Source organism: Corvus hawaiiensis, chromosome 11, assembly GCF_020740725.1.
Source record: "Corvus hawaiiensis isolate bCorHaw1 chromosome 11, bCorHaw1.pri.cur, whole genome shotgun sequence".
NCBI lineage: Eukaryota > Metazoa > Chordata > Aves > Passeriformes > Corvidae > Corvus > Corvus hawaiiensis.
Genome location: NC_063223.1, coordinates 18,228,917 through 18,247,122, shown reverse-complemented (window position 1 = coordinate 18,247,122; position 18,206 = coordinate 18,228,917). Strand labels below are relative to the sequence as shown.

The following is an 18,206-nucleotide window of genomic DNA, read 5'->3' as shown; positions in this document are numbered from 1 at the left end:
GGCTGTAGACAAGCAAGCTTGGCTGCTGGCCAGCCCAATTTTTATCCCTGGCAATCCAAGGCCACCTCAGAGCAGCTGAGGAAGTGTTAATTCTACCATCAGGCTGCTTAGCTTTGCTCATACCTGTCCAGGCCCGATGTAAACGCAGTCGGCGTTGAGGTGGCAGTTCCCTCTGCTCTCCAGCATGCAGTTGTCTATGGGCACACAGGCCTTCCCATCCCCAGTCCAGCCCACATTGCACTGGCAGGTGGCAGTGCCAGGTCCTGTACTGGTGCACAGGGCCTTCAGGAGAAGGGAGAGAGAAGGAATTACATTCAGCAGAAGGGAGAGAGTGCAAAGAAAATACAACAACAAATCTCCTTCCTCACACTGTGGGGAATTTCTGACTGACCAACTCTGATTCCAGCACTGGGGATGGGGGTGGAAGCATCTTCTCCAGGAGAGTAATGGAAAGCTTCATAATAAAGTGATTCTGGAAATATTTTGTTTTTTAAGAGAGGTAGACACTTGTGTCTAAGGTGGCTCAGAACTCACAGAGCATTCATTACCATTGTGTAAAGCTCTTCCATTACACAATAAGTATTCCCTGAAAAGGAGGACCACAATCTCCTGCCTGGACATGTGAGATGGAATTAATGATAGATGGCAGATCTCTCTCAGGAAAGACCTACTTTGTACCCAGTGCCATCCTATTCTCTTCTATATGGCCCAATGTCTTCCTCTGACTGAAGGGTCTAATTTATGATGAGGTCTGACCATTTGGCAGCAATTTCCAACATAAAGCACCACAGTCTTTAACCATGGATAATAATGTAGTGTTGATGGTTACTGGGAATGTGAGCTGGATCTCACAGTTAAGCTATAGCCTGAACATAACAACAGAGAAAGTAACACATGTCAGAAGAGCTTGAGGGGAATATAATTGCAAATGAAAAATTATCTGTACAGCTAATCTGTGTGACTGATAAAATATCTGGTGTGAATCAGCCAAACTTGGTGTTGACTTGGAGTGTCACATTTTGGCACCAATCCAAATGATCAACATCTTTACAATGACTGTGTCAAGCCACCTGTTATTCCACCACATCTGACAGACAGGAAAAATTAACACACAAAATCTGTAACAGTCCCAGGAGTCCTGGATCCATGCCCTGATTGAGAGGAGCTGCCTCTCCACACTTCACAGTCTGACCCCACTTACGTTCTGTGAACAACCTCCCCGTTCTGGCTGACTGCACAGGTCGATGGGCTGGCAGGAAAACCCATCCCCTTCGTATCCATCCATGCAGATGCACCTTAAAAGTACAAACACAAAAGGGACACAGGTAGAGCAGTCCCCCAGGCAAGCAAGATTGATTACTAGCAGGTTGGCTGAGTTACTCAAACAATCCTGTGCAACAAGTACGCAGACACACACACACAGAGCCACAGGGGTGGTTGTACAATGGCAGTGTGCCCCTGAATGTGCCACAAAGACTGACCTTGCTGTGTCATTGAGGCTGCAGACAGCATGCTGGTGGCAGTACTGGGACAGCCCACTTGGGCCACAGTTCTTGGATGTCTTGTCACAGAATTTCCCAGTGTAGCCTTCCTTGCAGGACCAGGACTGACACACCCCCCCACTGCCAGGCCTGTTGTCACAGACACCATGGACACAGGCACAATCTGTCAAGGACATGCAGTAAGATCAGTAAGCACAAAAAGTCCAGAACACCACAGTTGTAGATTCCCAACTTTCTTTCAAAATCACTCATGACACCAAATGATCATCCCTTTTTTTTTTTTTTTTTTTTGACAGAGGGATGTCTGCTGAGAGACATCCATCACAAATCGAGCCTGGCCAGGGAACAGATCCTGTGACTGCCTGGATCCACATTTTCTATAGGCTGTAATTTAGGCTATCGAGCTCAAGGTCATTGTCAACTGTCTTTTGTTTCCTAACAGGACAGATCTAACTTAGGTTGATGTTTCCAAAACCCCCATCAACCACTGTCATATCAAACATGTCTTCTCCACTGTTGTTTGAAGGGACACACATGATGACATTTTTGTCACTCGTGATGCTGGTCTTGACAGAAGGGAATCCAACATACATGAATTTGCACCATTATCCTTGTTCTACATTTTTCTTTAGTCTCTCCATCAGAGTTACCAACCTTCATCACAGTTCTCGCCATGCTTGTTTGGGTTTGCACAGATGTGGCAGGCTGTGCCTTTGAAACCTTCAAAGCAGTGACAGTTGCCATTCCCTTGTATGCCATCGCTGCACTGGAAGGAAAACAAAAAGAAAACCAAAGTGGTTGAAACTCAGGGAAATGCCAAGGCCTTGATATCCATCAAAGGCACTTAGATACTCACAGTAACAAACAGGACTTTGAATAGTGCTGGTAGTAATACAAGATCCCACACAGCCAGAGCTGTCCCCCACAGCCATGACCTGATTCACACTGAATGTATGCCACTCTCCCTGGATCTTCTGCTACCACTGCTGCAGCCTTGGAGCACAAACTCTGATTTGTACTTATCTACAGCTACGCTCTCAAACCACACTGATGCCACCGCTCCTTGCAGTGCAGAAGGCTCCTCCACACTTACATTTCCCCGGCCATAGCATGGACTGGAAAATCCCCCTGGGCATGGCATGCAGTCTGGACCAAAGAACCCTTTGCAGCATCCAGGTTTCTGAAAAAAAAGCAAAATTGGTAAGGTATGACGTGACTTAACAATATCAAATTTGCAACAATGACTTACACATTCTTCTCACTTCACAACCATTACAGGCACCATGTATTGTGAGGAGAGATGGGCACTTCAAACTTCACCCATTAAAAAAATATATTCCCAAATAAACAAACTCTTTTCAACTCATCTGCAATGAGTATCCTAGAGGAATCCTGTGCTCATAATTCTGAAATTCTGGTCTTTGTCTCTGCCATGGAGGGAAACAGAATGTTGCATTTGGCACCTAGGACCTCCTGCACTTAAATTATTTTTCAACAATGCCCCTCTTCCTGCTCATAGCCTGTTCTTCTCAGAACAAACCATTATTTTCTGCTTGTTCTGTGACTTCAACACACAGGGTCCATGTTTTTTATGAACTTTTAATTCTTTAATAGCACTGGCCCACTCACTCTTACTTTATCCTTGCCCAGGACTGCATTCCTGTGGAGGGATGGAGCAGTCCTGGATTGCAGGCCCTGTCATGACTGTCCAAAGGAAGAACAATCATAATACAAACAATCAGCAGTATTTAATGAAACAACCACAAATCATTCCATAGAGCTGGCACTGTGAGAGCTCAGGAGCTGCAGACAAACACGTGGTCCATAAATTCACTGACAGACCTTCCCGAACCATCTGACAATGGTTCATAAACAGGATGCAATCACTTCACAGCTTACAGCACTTTCCCTGTGCTCAGCTTCCTCTGGGAGAAATGCTAAATCTGGGACACTCCAGTTAACACTGCACCATCATGGCTTCCTACAGCTTAGCTGGTCACAGCAGGGATGCCTTATTTTATTTATTTATTGCACTTAGGTTTAACTGAGCTGCTTTCTAACATTTGCAGCAGGTTGGTACCCTGTGTTCTCTCAACGGAAAAGCAGGCAGCTGGTTTATGTGATGGTCCTGGGGACAGCTTTCCTTTTGCTCCCATCCAGCCCTCTCAACTCAGAGCTCTTCTTGGTGAATGAGGAAAGGCAGAGCTGAGCTCCTTGCAGAGGGAATGTGCTCCTCCATCACACTCACCGTGACGGTTTGATTGCAGTACCTGGCGCACCCCTTCTTCAGGACATTCAGGCCTTGTGGATCATGGATGTAAACACATTCCTTTGGAGAGAGTGTTGGTTCCTGTACAAACAAAACAAGCCATCAGTACTGTAACCTTCCCCTTTGCTCTTTTGCAGCAGAGAGCAACTGTACCTATCTCTGAGCTGAGGAAGTTCACTGAGCAGCCAAGGTGAACTGCACACAGTTACGGCAGGCCTGGGATGAACCAAGGCACATGGTGGCCTCCTCTTACTCCCAAGAGCCCCCAAGTCTGAGCCAAGGTGCTGCCCTTTAGTTTTAATAATAGTATCTATGATAAGGGAGAGAGCAAGCACAGGGGGAGGAAGGGAGGGACAGGACCCAAGGGTGAGATAAGGGCTGCAGGCGGGAGAAAAAGAATAAGAAAGAGGGGAGGAAAGAGATAGGAGAGGGGAGAGAGTGGGGCATAGGGGAGTAAGGAGAGGGAGGGAGGGCAGGAAAAAGATGAAGGTGAGACAAAGAGAGGAACACATAGGAGAAAGGGTTGCAAATAACTTTGGAACAATGCTCAGTGACCTGTCTTGGAGTTGAGCACAGGTAGAACTGGGCCCCAGATGATTCTGACTTTGCCAGCCTCAATCAGAGAGGAAAATGAGCAACCAGTGATTTTGCAGAGCTCTACTTCAGACATCCGTGCTGAGACTGCATTAGCAAGTTCTCCTGGAAGTCAGATCTCTCAGAGGACACCCAAGAGTTTAAGGGTGGTGAGCACCTCTCTGGCTTTCACAAACAACATCTTGGGTTTGGCCTTCACATTGTGACTTCCTGGAACTTGCTGTTCTGCTAACCTCAGCATGGGATAACTCAAACAGCAGCACTCCACTCCCCCTTGCTCCACCTCCAGCTAGCTCCGCTCATCTCTGAATCAACAGGGAGCAGAGGCAAGGAACAAACTGTTTCTCACTCCCTGCAGTGCAGAAAGGTTGTTGTGATTCTCTGCCTGTGATATAGGCAGTACTGGATGGTACTAGTGGAATCAGGCTTGCTTCTGAGACTCTGGAGGAGCTGGCAAACTCTGCATGTGAGTAGGAAAGCTCTGCCTGAGGCAGAGCAGAAGTGCTAAAAGCTGCCAATCTACAATTTCATTCAGATCAGAATTTCTCACCATGGTCCACATTGATTCAGCAAGCAGACTTCAGACTAAGAGAGTGCACAGAGCAGTGAGTGGGCACCAGTCTGGGATCACAAGGCATGGATACATGCCCTCTAACAAGCCTCTCTACTGGCTGCCTTTCCTGCTCTCTATTTATTTGAAAGCGGCTGACTTAGAAACTGTCAGCATGTCTGTCATCATACAAAGAAATTACAGAAATAACTACAAATATTTACCATTTCCTTGCTTCCAGGTGGGCAAATGCTGTTGTTGAGAGTCTCACAGTCCACACAAGAGCCCTGTTAAGAAAAGAAGAGGCAAAAATATAATCTTCTCAAAGGAACCCCTTCCCCATGCCAAGAATGCTACAGAGCTACTGTTCCCAGTACATATATCCAAAACATCATGTGTATCTGAAATATTTAACTACTATTAGTTTCCACACTCTGAAATGTGCCAAGTTCATCATTTACATAAAATATCTCACGTGTCTCAAGGAGATGCTTGTACCTGCCTGAAGACCTGCCTGGGGTCTGTCTGCACTCTCTGAGTCTCTCTGCCACTAGACCTGCTGCTAGGCTGGAAAGGATTTTGAGCATCCAAGCAGCAAGACTCACTGAGTCGGCAAGTTATTTGGACACGCTGGCCCCTTGTGTCTCTCCAAACCTCTTGCTATTCAGAGCCTCACCTTCTTTCTTCAGTAACCTACCAACGATCAAACTGGGGAGCAAGCACCTCAAATACTGTATATGAAACAGTTCATGTGAGAATATTGCACAGCATTTGTAGCTCTGGCTACTGAATGCCTGCTTCCTGTCCAGGCTACAGGACACCAGCGCTCAAAGAGGTGGGAACAAAGCTCTGTCAGCCAAGTTAGCAACTCTAGTGGGAAGAAGATCATATGAGGGAAAAGGCAGATGTACTTTGGAATCAGAGGAAGGATGGGTGCATGGAAAGAACAACAACCTACCAGGAACATCTGCTGATTAGCAGGAAAGCAGTGCCAAGCACAAGCAGAAGAAACACTGACAGTACTGCCAAAGTTCATACCAGGGGAAGTCTCAGACAGACCACATTTCCCAAATGCAGTTTACACAGCCTGCTTTTGGCCCTCCAGGTGAGTGTGGGGTACACAGCTGTGCTTGAGCATGAGAACGGGAGAAGCTGACTTACCATCACAATCTTATGTTGCTCTTCATTGCATCTGTGAGGCAAAATAGGAACGATTGAAGGAGGGATGAAGATGCCATCCAAAGTATGAATGATACCATTTGTTGCCACAATGTCTCTCACGTTTAAGGGGATCCCTGATTCATCCATCAGAATTCTTCCCTGATGCAGAAACACAATTTTAGACCATTAGACAGGATCAACTACATAAAGCCAATGCAGGAAACAGATGGTTCACAACACCAAGGGCAACTACACGAATGGTCAGGCCTCTTAGTGGAGTCACAGATTCGATAAGAAGCAAACCACTTCAACTATCTCTTTAAGTCCAGATTTTTAAGCAGAGGAGGAAGAAGAGATTGGGTGAAACCACATTGTTCAGAACAACACCAGACTTTCCCCAACACCAGACAGAACAACACCAGGGTTTGCTCCAAAGGGTTTTGATTCACGCTTACATCTGCACTAATGTTGATGGTCAGTATCTGGTTAGCCATTGTAACAATGTGTGGCATCATTATCAGTTGCTCTACAGTCACCTGAAACAAAAACACAAGGTACCATGAGAAAGCAGAGTCATTTCACTGCAGCTTACAGAATCCTTCCGTGATTCCTGCCACTTAAAAAACTTCTCAAGGGGACTTAACATTTACATTTCATGAAATACCTTAAAAACAACCAATGGGTCAGAGGGTAATCCAGGACTTTGTGTGAACTGTTTGCAGAACCACAAACACAGCAGTGCTGGTGGCAGCTGCCTTGGTTTTCATTCCTTGTTTAGGTAACTGCCCAGCACAGCTGAAATCGAGTCTCACTAACAGTGTCTCTTACTAATACAGCTGAAAGTAGGGTCAGACTAATAAGGGTTTTTCTAGGATATATTCAATAAACAATGAAAGTTCAGCCAGAAGCATAATAAAGAACATATTTTGACTGAAAAAATAAGCTTAAAGGCAGAAAAAAATTGCAAACTGCAGCTTTTGTACTGAGAAACTTAATGATTTGAGTAGAGAGAAGTTCTGAGAACCAGGACAATTGTTATTTTTGTGTCCTGCAGCAAACTCGGCTGGACAATATTTTCATTGTAAAGGCCATCCAACTAGGGAACACCAACACTCCAGAAAATTCAGAGTTTCTTGATGGAGAGCACAGCTGTCCCTTTTGGCAAGCCCTTTCATGGTAAACATTTTCTCCTCATCAGATCCTTATCACATCTCTGCTCCCCCAGGGGAAGTTCAGGAAGTAGCAACTAAAGTCATCAACACTGTGACCTCTATGCCAGACAAGAGAGTTGATAAGTTGTTGGTCTGAAGGAGGTCTGGAGTTAGAGCTGCTGCCTTACCGCTGCTGAAGTGTAGATGTGATGTTTCACCAGCTCCTGAAGCTTATTTATGCCCTAAGGAAAGAAGAGAGCATCAGAATCAGATACCCCTTCAATGCTCAGGAGTAAGAGATGGCAAGTACATTTTCTTCTAATCAATGACTGACAATGGCAATGCCTATAGCAGTGAATTCACTTGGTGAATAAGTTCCTTCATTTTCCCCTGCCCAAAGCTGGGGTGAGGAATGAAAGTCAAACACCAGATTTAAGCAATCTGGCTAACCACATTGCCCACTGCAGGTTCCAACCGCACCCACTTCTCTCCCAGAGCCTTACAGAAACAAACACATGGTTTAGCCATCCCCAGGAAGAACAGCTTTCAGCAACGACCAGATAAATTGCACAAAGTCATTCCAGCACAGCCCAGTGCAACTCAGTCAGCTCAGGATGTCTTACAGCGCTATGGGCTCTCACCTCTGTGAAAAGATAAATGAGCCTTCCATCTCTCAGCCTATCCACACCATCATTGCTGGGTACAAATACAGTGAAGGGGCCTGGTCCATCCAGTATTGCAGGCAGGCCACAGTTCTGCAAAAACAGTAGAAGATTTCATCATGGATCTAGCATGAGTTAGTGAGGGGGGTCCAGCAGGAAGTGAGAGGAAACATTAAACAATGCACTAAAGGCAGAGCAGTTGAAAAGCGAAGTGTGCAAGAGGCAACTGGACACCAAGGACAGGTGTGTGATATAACAGAGGCATAAGTGCCACAAAACCACAGCTGGGACAATGAAGCCACTGGTGGGAATGCAGCAATAATGAACAAGGGAGTCCTGGGCTGATGCTCCCTGCATGCTTTAAACACACAAGCACACACACAGAGACTAAAGTGTGGTCAAGAACTAAACATGCTTTGGAGAACAACTCTCCAGGGACAAGGGGAAGGGGACATGGGGAGGAAGATGGGAAAGAGGCATGTACCCTTGCTGCTTGTGCCAGATCCCCTATAGATGTGAAAACTCCAATCTTTTCCATTATATTTGCTTAGGTAAAATAAGAAAATAAGAAATTACACAGAATAAAACTTTCAGAATAAGCCAAATTACTGAGATGTTTTTAAATGCTATTCAAAATTCCCCCCAAATCAGCAGCAGGCTTTATACAGCAGCTTCCTGGGCAGACACAAACTTGCTTACCTCCAGTATAGTTTCAAATCTACTGAAGATCTCCATTGAAGCAAGAATCTCACCAATGGTTTTCTGCAAGAAGATACAAAGAGGAAAAACATGGCTGGGGCTGAAGCAAGCTCTGAGCACATTCTGAGATGCCCAGCTTGTGGTTTGCATGTAAAAATCTACAGGAGGCCATCAACCTCAAAGAGATGGGCACAATCTAATGATTATTTGTTCTCATTTAAAATATTTTTAACTCAAAGACAACTTTTTGATTATAATTTCAAGATGCAGTACAGACCAATTAAAGAAAATCTTCATTTGATTTTTATGTGAAAAATACTCTTTAATACTTGTCCTGTAAGATACATATTCTGTAAGATACAACTGAAGAAGAGCTCACTTGCTGTGCTTTTATTCATGAAAGTAGAATTCTCTACTCATCCAAACACTGTAAAAGCATAATTGCAAGATTTTTATCTGGCTTATGCAATACCATTAGCTACTTTTAATGGTATTTTAATAGTACCTAACAGGCCTTATCAGAGCTGAAAACAAATAGCCTTTTCCCTTTAAAAAAAGCCTCACTGATTTGGAGGACTAATTGATTTTTTTTAAAGTGTTTATTCTGCTGTCCCATAAAAGAGAAGAAATATGAATGCTTTTGTACCTGTGAGTTTCTGAGGTTGTCAGTGCTGGTTTTTTTCCTGAGGCTGTTGACAATATGTATGATGCCATTGGCTGCTGGGAGGTTTGATTGCAAGATGTTGTACAGTTCCCCTGGCAGGTCTTGGTACCGGAAAGATTTGATGTATGTCTGGGTAATAATAATAATAATAGGTTATTTCCTTGAGGTACATCTGTGTTACTATGATAGAACTATAAATCAGTGCTTCCTGCCTATGGATCAGCAAGGGGAAGGCACAGCCAGAGTTACTCACGAAAAAGTAAATTTAAGAGGTGGCCTGGGTATAAGACAAGCACCCCATTCTACTTGAGTTTGGGTGATACTTTGATCCTGAGTGGTACTTTTAAGTCTTATTACAGAAAAAACAAGACCTCACCTGGGACACCCTGCTCCAGAATTAAGTTTGACTGTGAGCAATGCTTGACCACAGCTCTGGATCACAAAAGGATGCCCTGACCACCACATAAATGATTTGGAGGCAATCCTGGAACTACAGCTTTGAACACAGCTTTTATGGACTGATTATGCCTACAAGAAGTCTTCACAACAAAGCCAAAGCAGTCAGGCTCACTGAATCACAAGGTATGGATCCATGCACTGAAGCCTGCTGTGTGGGGGTGTCCCAAGGTTAACCTACAAACTAAGCATCCAAGTCTTGGTGCTGCAGCCATGATTCAAGTTCAGGCAAGCACAGCTTTCCTGTGCTTTTCATTTTACCATGTGCATTTTGAATTGTTCCTCCCTGCCCTAAACTTCAGTTCACATCACTGAGAGTTCTGTCTGAAACAAAGGAAGGGGAGGGCAGACTTCCCAGATCAAAAGACTCCTGAGTAAACAAACAGGAAAGAATTTTAAAAGGAGCACTGACACACTCAGTTCGGATTCCCCTGCTCCCAATAGTGCTTTGTCCTTTTGATGTATTATGACCCAGACCTCAAGGCCAAGGCTGGATCCTCAGAGAGGAAACACAGGGCTCTCCCCCTTGGCCACCTGTGAGCATGCAGGAAAGGTGCAGGATGGAGAGAGAGCAGTGTATACAGGAAAATGTGAGTCAATTGGGAAAGGAAGAAAAGAGCCTTCCTTATCAGAACATGACAGGGAAAAATTTTTTGCTAGGAGGACTAAGGAAAATAAAATAGAAAGAGGGGAAAAGAGAAACTAGAAGAGGAAATAATTCAGCATGTGGCTGTGTCCAAGCACACAAACTACACAGGAGCATGCAGTCTGAAGAGAGACTTTGTTGCCTCGTCCATGTCAGCCACATGGACATTGTAGCCACTGATGCTGTAGGGAAAAGGTCTCTTCTCCAGAACACAGGGCATATAGAGAGCATAGAAACACCATTCACATGTCATATTCTTGGTTGTCTGTGAGACAGGAGGTGTGGTTGCTTGGGGTGTCTGATCTTAAACCACCTTGCTTTAGACTGCACAAAGAAACTTGCTGTTTTGATCATAGAAAAAAGGTTTTCTGGTGAAGAAAGCCAATCAAGGAAACCGTGCTCAGGCTCCAGTCTGTCCTATGTGAAAACAGTGACCCAGGCCTTCAGGGGACTCCTACCTGGCTAGTGAATGTCAGCTGATGTCCTGACAAGGTCCACATAGTCTTGGCTTTTATCATGTCTTCTATCAAATGCAGACCAGGAACAACGTGCATTCTGCACAGCCGCTCAGCAGTGGTGTCCTTTGGGGAGGAAAGCCCACATAAAAAAGATAAATGACACATTCTTTCGAAAAGTTAATTTACAGAACACTTTCTCCCAGCTAACACACACAGAGGAATTCTTAACATACAAGAGCTCTCCTCTTCATTTTGATTCACTGAAGGAGCACTCTGGCAAGACTCTTCCTTATGTTTGTGTACACATTCAAAGAGGGAGACTGATTAACCTGCAGGTGACTTTAGAGGAATCCCCTGGACAGAAATCCATTGGACTTGGACAATTTAAAAATCATCCTTGCACGCTCCAGATTATAAAATATGCTGAAGCTCCCCAAACACAATCTTTGCCTATGCTGGACCATGTAGGTGGTTTAATCTGCTGAAATTACACTTAGTTTCTTCCTTTCTTCTCTAGGTTTACCACCATTCATGTTTTTTAGAACAATCCTCTGTCAATACTGATTTCGGTGGAACTCATCCTTGGGGGAACAGGCCGACTAGGTAATTTGGGGGCCTCTCCTGATATATTTTCTATGGATCCAGAAGTTACTATTTTTTACCACTGGTCAAAATTCCAATACTTTGGCGTAATACTTGGCCCCTTTTGAAAATCACACCCTCAGGTAATAAAAAGCCATTTAAAGTTTTAAGAATAGTCATACATGAGAGGTTTGAGCTTTGAAAGAAGAATGGCCAGAAAGTCTTACGCTTCCTGACATTAAAAACAAACAAAAAACAATTGAAGTATTGAAGAAAGAAATAGAAGTCTTCAAAATAATGTGAGGGATGTAACATCCTCTAAAAGACTGCCACTTAACCAGACAATGAAAAGTATTCCCAAGAGATGATTTCTATAAATAGTGCCTGCCAAAGTTCATCTCTTGTGTCAATCAGCTTATAAAGGCTGCAGAGCTCAAGCAGGAAAGAACCTTAAGACAAAAATTTGCTAAAACCAAGAAAACTTACGTTGAATTCCATTCTATCAAGAATGGGAAGAAGGGATGGTACAAAGACTGTGAAGGGCCCATATTTAGTCAGCAACATTGAGCACCCAGAAGCTGTAAAAAGAGGAGCAGTGTGAAGCAGTTACACAGCAATGGTTTAACCACAGCAGTAATTATTCCTCGTTAGCTGCACTATTCAATCTACACATTATGAGCCTGGTGCAAGCAACAATTACTTGTTTACAAGGAAGCAGAGGGGGTTTGGCACTGCTACCCTGTCCCCAGTTTGCTCCATCCCCCAAGCAAAATAAAAAAGCATTTACCAAACATTTTCTTGGCGACGTTTAGTTTCCTAGTAAATCTTCCTCGCAAATTATGCTGATTTATCTCACCCAAGAGATCTTTATAGCAACTTCTCCCATCTCCAATCTCCCCTTCTTTACACACACAGCTATGAGACAAGGATGAAACATAACAAACCATTATAAACCAGTTTGCAAGATATTCAACAAATGCGAGTAGAACAACATGTCAGTATCTACACTTGGAAGACCAATGCCAGCTCTAAGAGCTTAGAATCATAGAATGGTTTGGATTGGAAGGGACACTAACCCTAACCCAAACTCCCCCTGCCATGGGCAGGGACACCTTCCACTAGACCAGTTTGCTCAGAGCCCCATCCAACCTGTTCTTGACCACTTCCAGGGATGCAGGTAAGGGCTGAGTAACTTCTGCCTAAACTGAGTGACAGGAAAAAAGATGCACATTTCTGCCAGGCAAACCAATTTGTATCTACCCAAAGAGAATGGAGACGCTTTCTCAGATACAAACAACATAAGGATTGTCTGCTCTAGAGTTCAGGATACAGATTGCCACAATATAATTATTCAGACCTTTCTAACTAGATATTCAGTCAGTTGTAGTCATTACAGCATCTGAAAATCTGAGGTAAGGCATTAAACCCACAGGCTAAGTGACAATCTATCAAACAGCTCCTATGTGACCCCTTGGCTTCAGTGAGAAGCCAGCCCAAGCACATCAGGTAGCTACAGTTCATCTGGGACTCACTAAGGGGCCCAGAGAAGTTAATGACTTTTCCAGAAAAGCTTATCTACATGTGAAAATCTCCGTCCTGGTTCACACGGATTTGTAGTCATCACTCGGAGACTACCAAAGATGTTTTTTCCCGTTTGGGCTTTGTCCAAGTATCAGCTCTGCTCTTTCTGTTTCAGCCATGCAAAGACATGTGACAACGGGAGGAATTTGACATCACTCCAGCCTCAGAGGGCTTGGTGCCAGCTGCTGGGGAACAGATATGTAAGGCAGGGACAGCGCTGAACACTGTGTCCTGCACTGTGCTAACAGATCTTCAGAAAGGGAGGCCACTGTGTGTTTCAGTCCTGGCCTGGAGCACACAATGAGCAAGTGGGTGCTAATAGTTTTAGCAGCATTGGAGAAGGAAGGATCAAGGAGATGGGATTGCTCTTTCCCTCTTCAGTGTCTCAGAGAAGCTCTACCTTTTCTTGAAAACACATACAATTCTTGGTGAAGCTTTCTCTGGTGTTTGAGAGGCCATTATGCAAAAATGATCCTATATCCGGCCATATTTCCCATCTAAGTGGTACCAACTCGTAGGTGTTTTGCTTCAAAGGACTATGTGAGGTCTGGTGTTTCTTCACTCAACTTCTCCCTTCCCTGTCACTCTGCAACTCTAATTTATTTATTGCTTACAGGCCTGGCTGGGAGAAGAGACAAAGTCTTATCCCTCAGAAGCAAATGTATGCAAATGTGAGCAAACAAGTCACACACCTCCCTTTTAATGATTGATTATTAACTGATAATAACTTTCTATCACCACTTGTACCTTGGGGAGCTACATCTCCAGTTCATATTACAGAAGACTCTGCCACCCCAGATTTAAAGTATTTTGTGACCCACATGCAATTTAGTAATTCTAAAAAAAAGTAGTTTACAATTACTGATGTAAAACTCTACTTTCAACGGGTTTGTTACTAACAGGTTCTTCTCAAAGGGTGACTCTGGCCCATACTCCTCAGATCACCAGCAGTTTCTTAAAAATTCAGCTCATCCAAACCCAGTTTCCATTCTAGCTGCAGAGTAAGCTTCTTTATTTGCAATTTTCAAACTGGCTTACCTAGGAGTCCCCTGAGAGTTAATTTCACACGTGGCAGTCACGTCGCAAAGATACTGCCGGCAATCGCTGGGAAGTGCCAAACACTCGGATGAAGGAGTTCTCCTACTCATCCCAGGCTTGCAAATACAAGTTGCCTAAGGGAAGGCAACACAGTGATCATAGAGCTGCATGTACCATCTTTTACCCTGTTAGTTATCCTACAAAAGAGCTGTCTGGTTTTCCTTTGCAAAATCTGAGGTGATGAGAGCAGATTTGACCCACACATTCATCAGTTCATTTGAACAACTTCTCCCCTGGCCATTTTTCAGACCTTGGCTGTTATTGCCCTTACCTCTCCTGGACGTCTGTAAACACAAATTGTAGAGTTTTCTGGACAGCCTCCATTGCTGTCAACACAAGGGTTGATGGGCTGGCAAATCTTTCCATCTCCTTGAAATCCTTCTTTGCAGGTACATTGATACGCTCGTGATCCAAGAGCTTTACATGCAGCAAAGGGGGAACATGGAGAAGGAGTACAAGGATCCTGAGCTGCAATTAAAGAGATTAGATGTGAGCAGAACCAAACTTCTGTTTTCAAAACAGCACTCAAGTGCAGCACAGAAGGCTGCAAAAGGCATGGAAAGAATGGAGCATACGGAATTTGTACTATTAAACTTCGAAAATTTCACAGGAAAATGAAATAATTCCAGAGAGCAGACATTTGGGGGTTTTTATTCTGAGCCATTTGGATGACACATTTTCCATGTTACTTCAGAAACAAAAGTGTGAGTGACAGAGGATGCTTGGATTGATTCTGAATTTGCATTGTGTCTGAGGATACATGAAACTGCAGTTTGGTCAGAAAAACTGTAAAGAGCCAGTGAAAGCAGCTATCCATAGCTAGCTGATCACGTGCATCTTATCAACTTCCTTTTAAGGAAACCAATTCACAAATTTAAATTTGAAATCAGTGAAGAAGTCCTCTAATTCCACACATTATTTAAACTGGTTCAGACTCACCAATATCCTGCTGTCATTATTTAGTACATACTTACAAGCAAGTGCTGGATGGAGCCTGCAACTCTAATTCACTCCTTGCTTTCATGACCAAGTGAGAGGAGAGCCAAAAGCTTAGCCCTTAATCTTAAGGGGATTCATGAAAAAATAGGTTCTTAAGCCTCTGCAGTGAACAGAGTGTTAACAGTAATCAAAATCCTCTGCAGGTACCAGTGCAATAGGATTTTTTCCCAACACGACCATTTAGGGTCATGGAGAAGTTTCTCACCTTGGCAAGTGCTGCCCTGTTTTCTGTAGCCCAGCTTGCAGTCACACACGGCTGTCCCATCCCTCACCACACACTTGCTGTTGGCCTCACACGTCACACCTTTGCAAAGGGGGAGCTCTGCAATCACACAGCAAAAAGAGTTTCCCTTTGAGCATGTGGGGCACTGGCAGAAGATATAATTCACCTTACAGAATACCTGGAAATAAAGGCAAATGTGGTTTCCTCTGCCAAGGACCCCAAGCTGGCACAAAAGCCAGAGGATATGAGCAGTGCAAGCAGCTCTAAGCTCCTGGCAGCCTAGGTAGTCAGGTCCCCCAAGGCTGAATGAAAGGATCTAGCTGGTTTCCAGAGAAAGAACAGAGGCATACAGAAATGGTACATCTTGACCCCTGCTCTTCCCTCTGTCTCGATCTCCAATGCTCCAATCATCTTTCCTCTATATTCCCAACATATCCAGTGTCCCCCTGCCCCTTTAGGGACACATGCACCCAAGCCCATATCATAGGTTGCTCTCCCAGCCCCTCTGCAGCTAGCAGTGTGTTTACCTTGGTCACACCGGGGGCCCGTGTAGCCTCCATAGCACGTGCAGCTCCCATTCCCAGCGACGCCGCTGTTGCATTCCCCGTGCACACAGTCACACTCTGCAAGGGAAGTCCAGACAAACCTTCAGCCCTTCTGCTGCCTGGCAGTGCAAGGGGCTCCAGGAACACATTGGCCAGCTGCCCTGGGACTTGGCATCCTGATTTCCCACTAATAATCCACTAGCTCCTTTTAAAAGTTGGCCATGCCAGTCAGAGCTTTGAGAAGGTAAATTGCATGTCCTGGGCTCAAGAAGACAAGGTAAGAGCAGCCCTGAACGCAAGATCTAGACCAGCTTTTCAGGCACACGTTTTAATATATGAGCACAACCACCAAGATCACACCTATCTCACCTGTGGGGACACAAGGAAGCAGGAGCTAGACAAAAAGGGCTCCTGTGACAGACAGGCTGCACTGCCCATAAATCACTTCCCAAAATGTCATACCTGCGAGGCAGAACAGTGTGTAATCATTTTTTAAAAGAGGGCAGCAAGAAAGAAGTTGGGAGACAAGTGGAGCTGTTACAGAAGTCTGAAAAACAGTTGGGAAGCGAGTGTGGGTTGTTTCAGGGATGTAGGTAACAGCCTGGCTAAAAAGAGAGAGGAAAGTGGGATAGCCCTGATAAGGGGGGAGAGAGAGAGATTTACAATAGGAAAAATGGACTGTTTGAGTGAAAGCCTGACAATAATTTGTTTAATGGGACAGTGCAGAAGGGCACAAAGACAAAATGCCCAGACACCTGCTACTGAACACTGCCAGCTCTCTGTCACTTTCCCTCTCTCCAGCACCTTCCTCACTCAACCCCCCCCTCCTCCTTCCTTGTTTTCAGTTATTTTTGTGAAGGGTTCACTTCAAAGACTTGTTCTTACCTGACTGACAGTCTGAGCCAAAGCGATTTTCATCTCGGCAATTCTGGCAGCCATACCCACTGTACTGCTCCTAGAAGGGCCCCAAAATGTGCCAGATATTATTTTTCTGTATCACTCTGTTGTTTCACACATGGTTATAGTTCAAACTCTCTCCTCATTTTTGATTTTCTGTGATACCTGAAGCAACACAGTGAAGAAAACTGATCTGCTCAGTGCTCCAGTCCTAACCAGCCCCCATGGGAAAGGAGATCCCAGTGTAAGCTGATACACAGAGGGCATACAAATGCCAGGAAACTCTGGTGGGCACTGAGGAAATAATGTTCTAATTAGAGACAGACAGGAATGTTCCAGCTGGCTCCTGATATCTCTCTGAAAAAGGAATCTGGAATTCACTAATACCAGTGGGATTTTTTACATTGATTTTACAGGGCTCAGGGACCTTCAGCATATATTTTAGTTGATATAAGGTGTCTTTGACTTAAGTCCAAAATCAACTTTTCTCAAAGATGAGTCCAAGAGGTAGGATTTGAGCTGTTAATTGAGGATGCTGTAAAAATACACAGTTCATCAGGGAAAGTTTCAAGTCTGACACTGATTCATTACCCTATACATTTCAGAAACACTGCTCTATCCAATTTAAATGCAGAGGAATTGTTTATGCTTTGGTTGTACTAAGTCTGGGCAGTAAAGAAAAAAGAAAAAAATATCTGCCCTAAATTCTCTTTCTGGTCTCTCCTGCTTTTCCTGAGAGACGGAGCCTCTGCCTACCTTGGTACAGCTCATTAATAGCCAAGTGTCTCAGGGCTTCTTGCAGCCACAGACTGACACTAATTATTTCAACTGGTCAGGGGTTAAATTCATGCAATTCTTTCTTAATTTCACCCTCGAGATTCTTCCCAACTCCACACCATCACCAATAGTGTTTTAGTGCTATTGCAGACCACACCAATGCTGCAGGAAAACCACAGACACTGATGCTGGAATGGAAGGAGCTGCAAAAGGCCTTCCAGGCAGAAGGGCAGCCTTCACCCAGAGCACCTGCACAGACACCACACAAAAAACTCCCTCTGGCAAAGCACATCACCCTCGGAGTAAATTGTGCACTGACCTTGCAGATGCAGGTCCCATTTTGCTGTATACCATCCAAGCATGTCCCATGACCACTGCAGGGATTTTCAGAGCCACCTGGACACTCTAGCAGGTAAGAGACAGGACAGATGAGATTAGATTGAACAATCAGCACCTTTCCATCTCCTTCTCTCCTGGGTATTCCAGCTGTACAAAACAAAGGCCTGTTCACCAGCAAATGATCCAGCACGCCTAACACTGGCCCAGAGGTGCAAGGTCTAAGGAAAAGTCCCAACAAGACTGAATTTCAACAAAGGCACTGAAACATTTTTTGAGGTTGGGCCACTGATGCCAGCAGCACTGAGAGGTGAAGGCAGTTCTGGAACTCGGGACAGACAGGAGCCTGCTTTGCA

At 44.5% G+C, this 18,206-nt stretch overlaps 1 protein-coding gene across 6 annotated transcripts in view; it reads right to left on the bottom strand.

Moving 5' to 3' along the window:
• Positions 1 to 18,206, bottom strand: part of STAB1 (stabilin 1) — a 65,364-nt gene that overhangs the window by 32,252 nt on the left and 14,906 nt on the right. For all 6 annotated transcript variants that reach the window (XM_048315610.1, XM_048315612.1, XM_048315611.1 and 3 more), the window contains exons 5-26: positions 17,834 to 17,919; positions 16,726 to 16,795; positions 15,823 to 15,918; positions 15,278 to 15,394; positions 14,345 to 14,541; positions 14,014 to 14,147; positions 12,182 to 12,309; positions 11,881 to 11,972; positions 10,813 to 10,935; positions 9,235 to 9,381; positions 8,589 to 8,651; positions 7,869 to 7,982; positions 7,416 to 7,469; positions 6,532 to 6,612; positions 6,077 to 6,235; positions 5,140 to 5,202; positions 3,751 to 3,852; positions 2,596 to 2,682; positions 2,157 to 2,268; positions 1,482 to 1,665; positions 1,202 to 1,295; positions 124 to 282 (exon numbers count right to left, since the gene is read on the bottom strand). In XM_048315610.1, coding sequence (XP_048171567.1) covers positions 124 to 282; positions 1,202 to 1,295; positions 1,482 to 1,665; positions 2,157 to 2,268; positions 2,596 to 2,682; positions 3,751 to 3,852; positions 5,140 to 5,202; positions 6,077 to 6,235; positions 6,532 to 6,612; positions 7,416 to 7,469; positions 7,869 to 7,982; positions 8,589 to 8,651; positions 9,235 to 9,381; positions 10,813 to 10,935; positions 11,881 to 11,972; positions 12,182 to 12,309; positions 14,014 to 14,147; positions 14,345 to 14,541; positions 15,278 to 15,394; positions 15,823 to 15,918; positions 16,726 to 16,795; positions 17,834 to 17,919 — 2,462 coding nt within the window. The remainder of the gene's footprint in view (positions 1 to 123; positions 283 to 1,201; positions 1,296 to 1,481; positions 1,666 to 2,156; positions 2,269 to 2,595; positions 2,683 to 3,750; positions 3,853 to 5,139; positions 5,203 to 6,076; positions 6,236 to 6,531; positions 6,613 to 7,415; positions 7,470 to 7,868; positions 7,983 to 8,588; positions 8,652 to 9,234; positions 9,382 to 10,812; positions 10,936 to 11,880; positions 11,973 to 12,181; positions 12,310 to 14,013; positions 14,148 to 14,344; positions 14,542 to 15,277; positions 15,395 to 15,822; positions 15,919 to 16,725; positions 16,796 to 17,833; positions 17,920 to 18,206) is intronic.